At 35.4% G+C, this 15,367-nt stretch overlaps 1 protein-coding gene across 3 annotated transcripts; it reads right to left on the reverse strand.

Moving 5' to 3' along the window:
* Positions 1–1,025: 1,025 nt before the first annotated feature.
* Positions 1,026–14,386, reverse strand: LOC120121437 (dual specificity protein kinase YAK1 homolog). 3 transcript variants are annotated; one of them, XM_039140787.1, is made up of 18 exons: positions 14,006–14,386; positions 12,830–13,029; positions 12,342–12,495; positions 12,144–12,253; positions 11,952–12,021; positions 11,752–11,834; positions 11,580–11,658; positions 11,460–11,500; positions 10,285–10,407; positions 5,325–5,469; positions 5,073–5,187; positions 4,896–4,978; positions 4,737–4,811; positions 4,167–4,241; positions 3,242–4,065; positions 2,229–2,381; positions 1,675–1,961; positions 1,026–1,488 (listed from the first exon to the last, which is right to left on the reverse strand). In XM_039140787.1, exons 1-18 carry the CDS (start codon positions 14,168–14,170, stop codon positions 1,412–1,414), a joined length of 2,859 nt encoding a protein of 952 aa, XP_038996718.1. In that variant the 5' UTR covers positions 14,171–14,386; the 3' UTR covers positions 1,026–1,411. The 3 variants fall into 3 exon arrangements, with proteins under 3 accessions (XP_038996718.1, XP_038996719.1, XP_038996717.1); XM_039140788.1 differs by having other exon boundaries at positions 1,026–1,449; positions 11,952–12,060; XM_039140786.1 differs by having other exon boundaries at positions 11,952–12,060.
* Positions 14,387–15,367: the final 981 nt, after the last annotated feature.

Genomic DNA, 15,367 nt, shown 5'->3' on the forward strand with positions numbered 1-15,367 from the left:
CTAAAAGATCACCGACAAATCATAAATCAAAGTCAAGCGATGTGAGAAAACTATCCACGAGCGCAAAATGTGTATCCAAATCAATCAGAGAGTCCAAAACAGGGAGGATCACCAGGATAACAAATAAACGTCATCTTAATCAGTCGTGACGATATCAAATCCAATCCTGTGAAAAAAGATAAACAAAAAAAAGATAAAAAAAATCATAAGCTACCAAAAGGCATTTGAAAACGTGCAACAAATACAGAGATAAATGTGTCATAAAGACATAAAATATGTCACAAAGACATAATTATTCTTATTAAAAAACTAAAAAAACAAATAAAAAAGATAACCGACGGGCGGTAATCATAATAAAACCAGTGTCATCGCTGGTTAAACAAAATTAAAAAAAAAGTTGGATTGATTAATAAAATTAACCCAAGTTGTATAGAAAGAAAAAGAAAAAAGAGGATAGAAAGGAGGAAGAATCTGATTTGGACATAGATGATTTACGATTTTAAAATTCTTTCCCCATAAACATCATTATGAAGAAACTCGATAATATATAATTTTATTTTAAATGTATTTTAAGATAAACTACCTTTATAATCACTAAATTTGATATATAAACTTTATTTTAATTACTTTTTTTGAGTTTCAATAAAATCATAATCATTAATTGTTAATAGAATTTCTGACATGACAATTCAATAATTTATATAGTAGCGCATTTAATCTTTATTATTCATGTATTCTATTAATTTAATTTTAATTGAAAATAATTTAGTCGTCTATCAAAATAGAATGAGGAGTTAGTCCTAGATTTGACCCTCCAATGAGATCCAGAGGAATCAAACCTGGTGGACACAACACTTAACCAAATTAAATATTCATTTTATGTTTGAAAACAAATGTATTTATCTCGTGCATGTCACGAAGAATTCTATAATGATCAGAGGATCTAAAATTCAACTAATTTTTACATATTTTCATATTTGTTTAATTCAACCATCACAGTCCATGTCCAACATACACGAATCATGTATATAAATAAGTACACTTTCAATCATTAAATATATGTTAATAACGAATCATAAAATATATAATAAATACGGAACATGCATGCATGCATGTACGTTTCATATACCAGTCATAACATAAACATCGTGTTGAGGCAGCTTCATTGGACATCTCAGTAACCCTGTAGATTGGCAAAATGGGAATAGCACGCAATTTGATTGGAGGCAAGCAGAAACAGCCGCTATAAATTCCCATATTTATGAGAAGCACAACTAATGAGCATGGTCTGCATGAACATTTGCTTATACTTGGCTCACTAATTAAGTGAACTATCTGAGTACATATTTCTTGCCAAACACCCACCCAATACATAATCCCACGGCGTAAAAACTCGAGTTCGGTTCCAACATTATGCAATCCTTCCGTAGTCCTTTCTTCCACGAGAACCTGGTGGAATATTTGAGACGGGATGGCTGGCCCTATGACCTACATTAACAATGCCGGGGTTGAGTAAAACGGAAACACTTCATTCTGTCCCCCAAGTTATCCAACAATAATTATATAGTTCCGTGATCTCAGAAAAAAAATTATATAGATATAGTTCCGACACGGGTAGGTCTATGAAGTACGAGGTAACTAAAACTAATTTGATGTTGTAAAGCTAGGAAGTACCCCATGGCATGCCATTACTGAATGTAGGAGATTGTTGGCCCCCAGAATTAAAGCTAAGAGGGACCTGGACTTTCATGTGATTCCATTTGCTACCCCGAGCACCAGTGGATCTGCCGTTATTGAACTGCTGAATAGTTTGCTTCCCCAAACGGCTAGGCAAATTTTGTGTCATATGTGGGATGAAGTGAGAATGCTTCGACAAATAACGACAATATCCAGCATGAAAATCATTAACTGAAGGAGAGCTACCCACTTCTACATGCGAAAATCCTACAGGTCCATTTTGTCTGTGTACTCGAACAAAATAGAAATAAGTTGAGAACGGTGTTGAACACTTCAACAAAAGACAATAACTCTCGTCTTGTTAGTCTGAGATATCTGACATTATAGTGCATATTCATCTCTATAATGCACAACTCATCTTGGGCAGAGTCAATCACGTGGACCATAAATGCAAACTATAAACTTCACTAAGGAAAATAAAAGGCATGCATATAAGCAAATACCAAAGTCATTTGAAAGGCAAATGAAAAATAAGAAGGTTATGCAATTACCTTTGAATTGATAAATTTAAGCTTGAGGTTGAGGGACGGTTGAATCTTCCAACTCCAACGGAGGAATCAGCTGAACCAATATGCATTCCTCTGTTAAAGTCAGCTGATAAGTAGCTCTCTTCTGATCCATCCTCTTGTAGAAGTAGTTTATCACTAGGGTGAAAACAAATAGAAGAAATATTGTAAGTCACAAGTTCATAGAATAAAAATCACTGCAAAAAGTTAATGGAGAAACACCTAAACAACATAGTTTAGAAGCACCTAAACAACATAGTTTCTTTCTAAGTTGAACTTGACCTAAACAACATAGTTTCTTTCTAAGTTGAGCTTGACCTAGGTATAGGCACTTTCTAATGAGACAACTCTTTTTCGGAAGCAGCAAGATGCCAAATGTTGCAACTTGAGCTGATTTTAGGAATATCATGAATTCCTGATACAGAGCACAATAATTGTGGGATAACAACCAATATAGCATAACTGATAAAAAAATCCATGGATGTGTTCTAGGCTAACCAAACAATCAAATATTGAGCCAATAGCCCATTCTTTTGTGAAAATAGAGTCCTTGATGAGTAGTTTGAACATAAAACAAAGAATCCAAAAGTATGACATCCTATGATAAGCTGTGAAACTATTTGGAAGAACCGCTTATGCAGCACAATAAAATAAGGGGGGAAATTGGTATGCTACGAAGAACACAAAAGGATAAAAAAAGACTGCAATAATTCACAGAAAAAATCAGTATACTAAAGAATATTTCCATCCTTCAGGCAGTGTGCATCAGAGGCCTGAGAAGGCACCTGCAAGCTGCAGGGCCCACATGCTGGACACCCAACTAACATTCGAGAGGGTAAAGAAGAGTAAATACCATATTAACATGGTTGACTGCATGTCCGACTGAAATTTTTATATATTAACAGAAATGAATAACACATATAACACAGCTAAGACAAAAGTATATATCAATATTTGATAAACGTGAGTTTAGACCCCTTTTCAAGTTCCCTACTTGCCTATAATTTGGATCCCAATCTCCAGGATCAAGCAATGGCATGCTAGCCTCTGACATGTCTTGAGTTGCTCCTGTGCTATGCTGCAGTCGCACATTAAAACCAAGTCCTCTGGAGTTGGGTATATTCTGAACAGTTGGGTAGCCTGTAACCATTCCAATGCCAACTAGCTGTTGGTTCCAATTTGATGAGTTAGAATTTGACTGTATGTGAGAGGGGAGACCAACCACATTAGACTGCCCCTCAGCTTGGCTAGAAATGGTGCCATCAGTTACTTGTCCTTGGCAATTTGAAGATGATGAACTCTCTTGTGATTGGGAACTTCCGGAATATCCCCAACTTTTTCTTCGATTAAACTGGCCAGCTGTAGCCATCTTACTTAAAGGTGATCCCTGAAAACTGTTTCTAGCAAGAGAAGTAGGACCATAACGCCCAGGAGAACCACTGAAAACTTGATTGTAAGAGCTTGGAGGAGTAAATTGCGAGGGACTAGTGCCAAGAGGAAGTGGTGCGAAGTTTCCAGCTAATGGACTCACACCAAGTCCTGCCCCCTGAGAGTACTGCATATATCTCCATCTAGCATCAGGACTACTTCCAAGCATTGATGTCGCGCTCTGCGGATGCATGTTCATTGCAGACGGACCAACAGGTGAATAATATGCAATCATATTATTACTATCTCCATAACTACCGTAGCTGCTTCCAAGCCCTGTATTATCACTATAGCTGCCATGACTTCCAATACTGCCATAGCTATTTGCATGACCATACGGAACCATTTGGAAATGTGGGCTGTTATGAAAGGGAACCATGTTCCTGTTTTCAATCTATAAGATTGAAAATAAACACCAGCATAAGACTACAATTAAAATAATGCAGAAAGTCAACTACCATAGAAATAAAAATGCTGGACTATTAGGAAACTCACATTAGGGGAAAGACCAGCTGCAAACCAATGCCCTCCACCAGGGTGATGATCCACCTTGATGTTTTGAGCAACAGGCTACCAAGAAAAAGGCAGACATTAGGCAATTATTGCTTCCTCTTCTCGTTTCTCCCCTTAAATAACAGATATGTATATATTTTTGAAAAGCTTGTTATTCACAAGAACAGATTGCTACGATTATATAAAAGCTTAACCATGAGAAGACTAATAAAGCCCAATCTTTCACACTGGCCAAAGAATTTTTATGCTCACGTACACAAAAAGGACATTGAAATGATTGCTAAGATTTGTTCAAACAAGTACAAAATTCTATCTCAAATTATTTTCGACAATCTTAAACTTTTTATAAAGGAAAAAAAACTCCATGAATATAAAATAAGATTATACCAATACCACTGTTCAGAAAAATACATACGGTAACCAAGAGAGGGATATGCAATTCCTCTGTATGCTTGGTACCAAGAATTGAAATAAAAGCTACATGGTTAATTTAATTTATGAAATAAGGTTCAGTATTCTTTAATTGCAGAGTTACACACATAGGTCCCATACCAAGCGAGGGGTCTCAGGGGGAGGTCTGTATGGGCATGTGAAAGGTTCCCCAGTAACAAAAGGGTGTTTTGAAGCCTGCAAGATGAACTAGAAACACTTACTATTGCTTCATATTTAGTTGGAATTGCTAAAGGAGTATTAAAGTGAAACTTCAGTTACCTGGAAAGGTGACCACCGTTTTGCTGGATCAAACTCAACTAGTCCCCTCAGGAAATCAATCAAAGCTAATCGTATTTGACCCTCTGTTATAGATTCATTACACAACAGCCGTGTTAAGTTCTTAACAGATAGAACATAAGTCGGACATTCAATGTAGAAGTCAGACGCATACCATACCTTTAATGATATCTTCTTCAGGCAAGTTTTTCCGGTAAGGATAATTTGTAACGATTGCTTCAAGGTTCTTATGACTGAAATATTCTTTCCCCACCAACGGTTTTTTTAACTTCCTCTGAACAGAAACAAGCAAAAATGATAATTGACAATAGATATTAGAACATAAAAATTAACAAAAAACCTGTCAGAAATTTCTATTATTTCACTACTTGTCATACAGTTGTCTTCAGAATGGAATATATGAACACTTACAGCTTCATATTCTTCTTCTGTTAATGCTTGGTAAGCACTTCTGCCACCAACTTCACCGTTCTCTATATTGTGTATGCTCCCAACGCACTTAAAAAACTTACTCGTGTTCTTTGCCTCCTTTAGAACATAATCAGGGGGTTGCAATCTACAACAAGAAATCATACACATGAAAGGTTGTTCACAACAATTCAAAACACAATCAAATGTGTATAAGTGCTAAAAAAAATTATTTTCGTTTATAGATATCCAATAAAAACCAAGTTTATTTGGGAAAAAGAGAAATAAGTTCGAAACAAGGGTTTATATGAAAACATTAAGAAAATGATATGTGGCATATACTTATATTTAATGCATGAAATTAGCTGACTGACTAAGAAACAACAACTAATCAAACATAACACAATGAAAAATCAAGTAGGAAGGATTCTAAAATTCTAAAGATGCAAAACACGTTATCATGAAAAATTCTAGACTTCCATGACCCACGATAGATGGCTCCAATCATTGCAAAACTTATAGTGTAACTTTAGTACACAGAGTATACCAGGTTACTTCTATTTACTTGTTTTAATGCATGTGTGTATAACTGGTTTCAATTTTCATATATACATAAATAAGGCATTATAATACGTTAAATGAGCTGAAATTTCAATGTGAACCAAAGGATATAATGAACAAATTTAGGAAGAAGAAAAGTCTCTTATTTCTTCGAATGGGAGTACACCCTTTTTAACATAGCAGAAAAAAAAAAAAGGAAATAATCTCTAATATTTACAAGGAAATAATCTCTAATAATAAGCCTATCCCTAAAAATCAGTAATTAGATTATGACTAATATTTACAAGGAAATTCCTAGAACTAAGGTAGAGAATCTCCTTAATTTAAGGATTTCCAACACTCCCCCTCAAGCTGGAGTGTAGATGTCAATCGAACCTAGCTTGCCCATAATTTCTTCGAACCTTTTTCTACTCAAGCTCTTGGTTAACACATCTACTACTTGTTGTCGAGTAGGTAGATATGAAACACAAACTTCCCCTTTGTTAATTTTCTCTGTAATGAAGTGGCGATCGATTTCCACATGCTTGGTGCGGTCATAGTGTACATGGTTGTGAGCTATATTAACTGCTGCCTGGTTGTCACAGTTCAGTATTATAGGTGTTGTATGATAATTTTAGTTCTTCTATTAGTCGTTGTAGCCACATTCCTTCACATATACCTTGGGACAGAGCTCGATACCCAGCTTCAGCACTGCTGCGTGCCACAACCGACTGCTTTTTACTCCTCCATGTCACGAGATTACCCCAAACATAGCTACAATAACCACTTGTGGAGCGCCTGTCATTAATAGCACCTGCCCAGTCTGCATCAGTATAGACTTCTATGCTTCGATTTACATTTTTCTTGAAATGCAACCCCTTACCCGGAGTCCCTTTTAAATATCTCAATATCCTGTAGGCAGCTTCCAAATGTTTCTCCCTAGGAGCATGCATAAATTGACTAATAACACTTACTCCAAACGCTATGTCTGGAGTATGAGAAAGATAGATAAGTTTTCCCACTAACCTTTGATATCTCCCCCTGTCTACCTCTTCTCCATCCTTATCAGTTCCTAATTTAAAGTTGGGTTCCATGAGAGCCTCGGTGAAGGATATAGTTTCGCTTTTGATTGGAAAGGATATTATATTTAGGCATATTTCAAGGGCGGCAAACTAGGAAGCTGACAAACTTGCTAAAGTTGGGATAGGGTGATTTTTGGTTATTGTTGTGTTGTTTAACAGGAATTGTACCTCCCTGTTTGTTGGTTGTTTTGTGTTAAGTTTTATGTTCTTCTGTTGGAAGTGTAGGAGTTTGTTCAATCTTGTAATCTGGTTCTTGTGAATAAAAGTTTTCTTGGCTCTCTTTTCCTCCTTCCTTGTTCCTTCATGTTACTCTCATAACATGGAGGGATTGAAGGAGGATTTTAATGAGGCCTCTTCCTATCAAAAAAAAAAAGATGGAAGGCGAAGGAGGTGAGACTTCTTCATCAGGACAGTCCTCGGGTAAAGATGGCATTGGCACTGCTGTTTCAGTTTCTGGCAGCTGATGTTTCCGAGAATATACACGAAGCTGCTGAGTTTTTCTTGTTGTTTTTCAGAAGGAGGGATTGTTTTTCTTCATTTGTATGATTAATTGCCCTTGTTTCTTGTTGCTGCACAGTGGAGTCGAATAAAACGGGATCCAAATCAGGAATTACAATGGTTGTAGGAATTTCAGCAGTGGCTGTAGGATTTTCAGTAGTGGCTGTAGGATTTTTAGCAGGTTTTGTAGTGGTGGTAGGATTGATAGAGTCTTGAGGTATAATGAGAAGGTTGTTCAATGTCTCATCTTCACTAAATATCTCCCCCTGAAGATGAGAGGCTGAAAAATATGGCTCGTTTTTGAAGAATGTAACATCAAGGGACACAAACATCCGGTGTAGGGTTGGAGAATAACACTTGTACCCCTTTTATGTAGGTGATTATCCAAGAAAGACAGAAGTGTGAGCTCTAGGATCAAGTTTAGATCAGTTAGGTTGATGATTGTGGACAAATGTTTTGCAACCGAAAGTTTTGGTTAGGAGATTAGGAACACGAAACAAGGGAAATATTTTTTTGAAGAGTATGTAAAGGTGTAATACCTTTGATGGGAGTCGGTTTATAAGATAACAAGCAGTGAGAACAGCTTCTCCCCATAAATACTTCGGTACACCCATAGTAAACATAAGAGCGCGAGCCACGGCTAAAAGATGTCTGTTTTTCCTCTCGAAAACCCCGTTTTGTTGAGGGGTGTCAGGACAAGAACTCTGATGTATGATTCCTTGCTCAGAAAGATAAGGGCTTAGGATAGAATTGAAGTACTCTCTCCCATTATCAGTTCTAAGGGTATGAATTTTGGAATTGAACTGAGTTTGAATCATTGAATGAAAACTTTGGAAGACTCTAGAGACTTCGGTTTTTTCTTTGAGAAGATAGATCCTACAAACTCTAGTGTGGTCATCAATGAATGTTATGAACCACCTAACCCCTGTGACAATTTTTACTCGACTGGCTCCCCATAGATCACTGTGGATTAAAGAGAAAGGTTGAGATTGAACATAAGGTTTCGAAGGATAAGGGACGCGAGTATGTTTAGACAGTTGGCAAACTTCACAATTCAAGGAACTTATTTTCTTATTTAGAAATAGTAGATGAAACAGTTTTTTCAAGTACGTAAAATTAGGGTGTCCTAGTCTACGGTGCCATAACATGATAGATTCTTCTTTCGATGTAGATAAGACCATCCCTTCTTGTGAATTGTTTTTATTCCAAATATATAAGCCATTATCAACTTTAGAAGTGCCAATCATCTTCCCTGATTCATGTTTTCCTGAACCACACAACCGAAAGCAGAAAATTCAACAAGTACTTTCTCATCCTTGGTAACTTGCTAATTGAGAGTAAATTACAAGAAAGATTTGGAACATATAAAACTTTATCAATGGAAAAATTTTCAGTAAGTCTGATCGTTCCAATTCCAGCCACCGGGGAGTAAGATCCATCAACTATGCGAATCCGGGCAGTACCTTGAATAGCTAGTGATCCAATGGTTGTAGGAGTCCCGAGGAGTTTATGAAGAGCCTCAAGTTGAGTTTTGGTGAGCCGAACATTCTAGGCATCTTCTTCAGTAGTAGATATCATTGTTGCCTTGTTTTCTTTCTGATTTTTTTCAGGATAACCATGGAGTTTAAAGCATTTCTCCTTGGTATGTCCAACCCGGTTACAGTGGCTACACCATGGCCTATTTGAACCGGAATTAGAGAGGGTTTCATTGATATCACCATGAGAGAAGAAAAAAAGGAAAAAAATATTTAGGAAGAGAGATGAGAGACAAATGAGTAGGATCGAATAAATCCTATGGCTCTCGATACCATGAACAAATTTAGGAAGAAGAAAAGTCTCTTATTTCTTCGAATAGGAGTACACCCTTTTTAACATAGCAGAAAAAAATAAAAAAGGAAATAATCTCTAATATTTACAAGGAAATAATCTCTAATAATAAGCATATCCCTAAAAATCAGTAATTAGATTATGACTAATATTTACAAGGAAATTCCTAGAACTAAGGTAGAGAATCTCCTTAATTTAAGGATTTCCAACATATAATGTGTTCACAGTGGTCCTAATATTTACAAGGAAATTCCTAGAACTAAGGTAGAGAATCTCCTTAATTTAAGGATTTCCAACATATAATGTGGTGTTCACAGGTGGTCAATCTTGGGCCAAGGAAAGGGGCACACGAAGAAGACAATCCAAAAGCTCAAAGGCAGACACATAATTCTAGAACATCCTTCAGAGGTTCTCAGGACAAGACACTGAATTCAATTATTCACATTAATCAAGAGTTAAATACCCTATACCATAACATTAACGCATACCATGTAAGGCACATATATCTCCCTAATAACTATTCATGCCTATCAAGCAAATTTAGGAGAGGATTGATCTTAGAGGATCTGACTTGTCATAATGATACCTTTAGGTGGAATAGCAGAAACCAAAGAGATGGATAGAGAAGCTTAAGCTCTCAATATGTGATGTTAAAAAATATATGTTACTTAGAAAAAAAAAATTGTTTCTCTTTTCTTGAACATTCTAGTTTATCATAAGAGCCGTTTGACTTTGGAAATCCATAAACTCGTGAAAGTATTAGACATACATTGCATTGAATGATGGAATTTCTAAGATTAACAAAAAAGCTAAGAGATAGAGGGAACGAAATTTGGTAATCACACATGCTTATTGATGATAAGTGACTACTTAAACAACTTTTTCACATTTGGACCATTATTCAGTCATCTCTTGTACGAAATCAACCAAAGAAAAGCTACTCCAAAATAATCTCAAGAAAATGATGCCTAGAAATACACAGAAAATGTTTGTCCTGTCAAAAGCAAGAGCCTTACCCAAGTATTTTAATCATTCGCCTTAGAAGATCAAATTCTGAAGCACCTGGGAATAAAGGCAGCCCTAAAAACAGTTCGGCGACTATGCAGCCAAAGGACCACATGTCAATGGCTGTTGTATATCTGAAAAATGATCAAGGTTCAAACTTAAACGAACAACATGGCCATATACACAATAATCAGAATTGACTTCTCTAATCATAAAAGATAATAATGAACCACAAACCAGTGAACATAATTTTGAAAACTTCTTTTTTAATTACTACCAAATAACAGAACATGTCAAACATACAAATCCACATGACAGAGCATTACCCCAAAAGAGATCATATAGAAATATGATGATCTTAGTTATATTGCAGATAAACAAATAATTTAGCATACCAATTTAGATAGACTTTCAAATGTTTTACCATATTAATTGTTACTTTCCAGGCATTAGACTTAACTACCTCTGCTCTGTTATATAACCATTATATACCCTACCCTTATTTCTTTCCTTTCCTGTTCATCTATGGTTGCACGTAGTAAATAAAATATCTGAATGAGTAAAATAAGGATGAAAGCATGTCAAGCCAAAAGCAATATTTGAACAATCTAGTCAAGGTTAAACAAAACATTAAATGCTTAACTCAAGCATCAAACAAGTCAAATCTAATGGAGTAGGAAGAGTTCAATAGGGTTTCTGAAACCGGTATAAGAAAACTTTAATGTTATACCGTATCAAACAGCAATTATACATACTTTGAATTATGTTAGAAGACAAATAAAAAGGGATCAAAGAAGGTCGGCAATAATAAAATATTATTCAAAATGGAGTACAAAACACGATAAATTAAAGCGATAGCGGTGATATCAACCAGGAACCATCGTGACAAATCCACACCATATAGAGGTCAGGTTTCAGGATTATGGACTTCAGGTGATGGTTCATAGGTTGGATTCAGTATTTATACATGATAACAACTTATGAGGTTCAATCTAGACCCGAGGATTGGTTAGGTCAAATAAAATTCGGTTGAAGTTTATTCATCAAAGTTCCATTTAGAAAGACATTGAACATGAGAAGAGATTCTACAAGGAAGGAAAAACACCATGATACAGCAAAAGACAAAAGCAGTAAGCAAAATCAATAGATAGAAAATAATAAGGCCAAATTCATGCTAAAAGGATACTGGTATCCAAGAAGAACTTCAGGAGATCTATAATATCGGCTCTGCAGGGGGAAAAAAAGGAAGTACAGCTGTAACAGGTTAAGAATGAACAGCATGAAAGTAGTAGCTACAGGTGGAAACCTGAACGTAGGAATAAACAGTCCGTTCTTCCATGCAAGCTGATCCGAAATCAATTATTTTAATTTCAGTTGGCTCGACACTGTTATTTCCAGGGCAGAAATATCAAACATCATTGAAAAATAAAATATATTACAAGTTCCTAGTCTGGAATAATCTTGAAAAAGAAACTCACCTTGTGCATAAAAGAATATTTTCTGGCTTAAGATCACAATGAATTATTCCAGCATCTTTTAATAAAGCCAGTCCACGTAGAATCTAAATAAAATCAAAAGGTTAGGAAAAGCTCAAAAGACAACTGGAAGCAGATGTTTACAGCTAGTCCGATCGTTATTCAACTCGAGCCAAATTCAGCTATAAGCAAACTGCAAACACCTGTTTTGAAAACAGCCGAACAATGCTCAATGGCAAACCCCTGAAATGTTTTATCTTGATGAGTTCATACCTAGATAAGGGAGGAAATGTCAATAAAATGCTGCAAAACCTATAAGAAAAATATAGCTAATGATTAAAGGAAATTCACAAAAGACGAATCTTCTTTCATTGAAATACAACTAAATTACTCACAGATTTGCATCAAGAAGTTCAAAACAAATGCACAAATGACGTTGATACACGAAGTAATCATAAACGCGGACAATGTGATGCTTGTCTTCTGGATCATACTTTTTGTTTAGCTGCAAAAAGTAAACAACTAAGCAAACAAAATGGTGTTTCACAACCCGTATTTTTAAAGAAGGATATATACAGCGGTAAGAAAATCACCGTTGTCAAAATAGAAACTTCAACCAATGCCTGCTGATGGTAAGCAGGTTTGTTTTTAATTATCTTCACAGCAATAAAACTGCTTGTTTCAGGAACCCAGCATTTAGCAACCTGCCCGAAAGTCCCATGACCAAGAACATCTTTGACAATATATCTACATAAAATCATTAAAAACATTAGTAAAAGCTTCCTTCAACAAGCTTAGCTTAAGTGAGAATAGACAACCAGAAATGGTTTTTAAGCTACATTGAAGTATCCATGAAGCTGCCAAAAGCCAGATCCATGAAGTTGGTCCATTTTAGTTTGGGATCCACTAACTACCACCAACAGAACAATGGAAGATTTAACAAAAGAAATAGAACAACTATCTTTATTCACCAAGGAAATCTAAAATGCACATGTCAGGTCAATTCACAGAGAAATTACAAGAAATGCTTAAAAAATATAGTTCATATTGTCCAGAAAAATCATAAAAAGTAGTAACAAACCTTCTCTGTGTTTCTAAATTGATCAAGACAAAGTTCACTGTTAGAATAAGATCTGAGTTCACATTGTCATAGCCATCATTGAGGGCACCAACAGATGGGCTAGTCAAAAACCGCTTTGGATTCAGTTCTTCTGAATATTTAAATTGTGAGTTGCATATTTGGTACGTTTCAATTATGTCCTTTGTCAGTCTTGCCACCAACTGCACAGTTAAAGCTGCATGTCAGCACAAAGATTTGCCTTATATGAGCCCATGCACCCTGAAAAAGTTCTCCTTTCCCTTCTCTTTTACTTCTTCTTGGGTGTAAAAGATATATAAAATCAAATTGATAAATAACAAAAGCAATATCTATTTAGTATCAAGCAATATGCCAATGCATCTTTAGAGTGCAAAATTCAGTTATAATTATTTAGTGTTTAATCTTATTGTTTCTCAAGCATATTCAGACATTATAACATAAATGTTGACAATAAGGCAAGAATGGAGAACATTATGCACAAGGCAAACTAGAGGTATTTCACAATAGATCATTCATTGACTAGGAGAAGATCTTTATCGGTAGGGGTGGTGTCAAGACAGAAGTTAACAGCCAGCCCAACATGCAAGTGACAAACAAGCAAGTATCCATGCCCCATTAAGACTAGTATTGTTCATGGAGTCTCTGCTCCGTGGTTTAGCTTTCTCATCAACGTCATAGATCGGTTATCGATATGAGTTGTATTAGCTGAAGGCTAGTCAAGGTAGATAGAATGTGGGATCCAAAAACCAATTTGGTAGTCTCATTATGCTAATATCAGTATCGATACATTGAGTTCTATCAGGATCCAAGTTGACCACCTTCTCTGCTTAAGCATACAGGCCTCGCACATTATACTAACCAAAACAAGAGTAGCATTCCCCAGTCATGTCCAAAGCTTTCTATAATGTATTTGAAACTAGTGAAACATTTAAGATTTTAACCCTGCACATGGAGAAAATAAGGAACAGTCTCATTTGAACTAAACAGCCGAATATCACTAATTAAACCACAACTAAAACCAGCTCAATATCACTTAATCCATAACCATTCAAACTCAAACCCAATTCAAAAGCCCCTAAGTTTTCAACGCATCGCAACGTGCCAAAAAACTACCAGTCAAACTTTTGAACTAAACAGAAATTAGGAAAGAAAACTTACAGGCCTCCTGACAAAAACACGCAGCTTTCTATCAGCTTCTTTCCTAGTAGAAAACGGCCTAAATACCAGCTGCCTCGGCCTCCACCGCATCGCAGAGCCTTCATCGGAGCACAATTCCGAGTTCATCCGCGGCTCTCCTTGATTACTAGGACCAACTTCGTCCATGACAGAAAGAATCAACGCTTTCTAACCCCAAAATTTACTATAATCCCCAATAGCTCCATTAAAAAGGAAACCACGCAAAAACACCGTAAAGTCAATAAAACCCCCAAATTTTATCAACAATCGAATTGCAGTTTCCAATCAAAGATTGAAACTTTAGTTATTTGGCAAAGAATCCAACAGCTAACCCAAATCCCAATCTTCGTTTTTTAAAATACTTTTTTTTTATTAATTCTATCATTCAAAGTCTAAAAACAAAAGAATCAAAAAATTGGAATACCAGGCGGATCCAAAGATGGTATAAAAACAACCCAAATTTATATTAAAATAAAAAAAAACGATTGAAGTTTTTCACAGAATATAAATAAAGCCCAAACACATGCAAGAAAAAGAAAACCAAACACTTGGATTAGAGAGAAGTATTGCGATAAAAGAAAGATCAAAAGATGAAGAAAAATATAGAAACAGAGAGTTTTTGGTCTGAGGACAGAGGCACCCCGCTTCTTGCTACCCCCCGATGTGAGTTTTTTTTTCCCCCAGGTGACTGGCGTTGAAACGCTATACAGAGGCTTTTCCTTTATTTGTTTATTTATTTATTTCAGATAAATTACGTATTTAGTACTTAAACTATAAGTTTTAATCCGTTTTAATACCTAAACTTTTTTTTCAAAATCATATTTAATTTTTAGTTTTTTTCCATTTAATACCTCACTGTTAAAAATTTAATACGCTTAATACTTAAACTATCAGTTTTGGTCCGTTTTATTACCTAAACTTTTGATTTTTTTCAAATTTAACGTTAAATTTTGAACATAGATACTAAAATGAAACAAAAACTAAATTTTATATATGATTGTAAAAAAGATGAAAGCTTAGGTACTAAAATATATCAAAACTAATAGTTTAGGTGCTAATTACCTAATTTAACCATTTATTTTATAGATGTTTGGCAGTAAATACAATGTATCTGTATCGATTTGTGTACCTGATTCATTTACGTTGAGGAATATATTGTTGGTTACAAGGGCCAGTTACGAGCTCTACTTAGTATCGTAAAAACACTATAAAATATAGGGTAAACTACATGGATGATAATCAAATTATTGCTCGAGTTTACTCTGACCATCAATGTTTATATTTAATTAATCAGATCACTTAACTATTTAAAATACTTCAATAAAATCATTGGCAGTTAATTTT

This window comes from Hibiscus syriacus, unplaced genomic scaffold, assembly GCF_006381635.1.
Source record: "Hibiscus syriacus cultivar Baekdansim isolate YM2019G1 unplaced genomic scaffold, ASM638163v2 tig00110372_pilon, whole genome shotgun sequence".
Taxonomy (NCBI): domain Eukaryota; kingdom Viridiplantae; phylum Streptophyta; class Magnoliopsida; order Malvales; family Malvaceae; genus Hibiscus; species Hibiscus syriacus.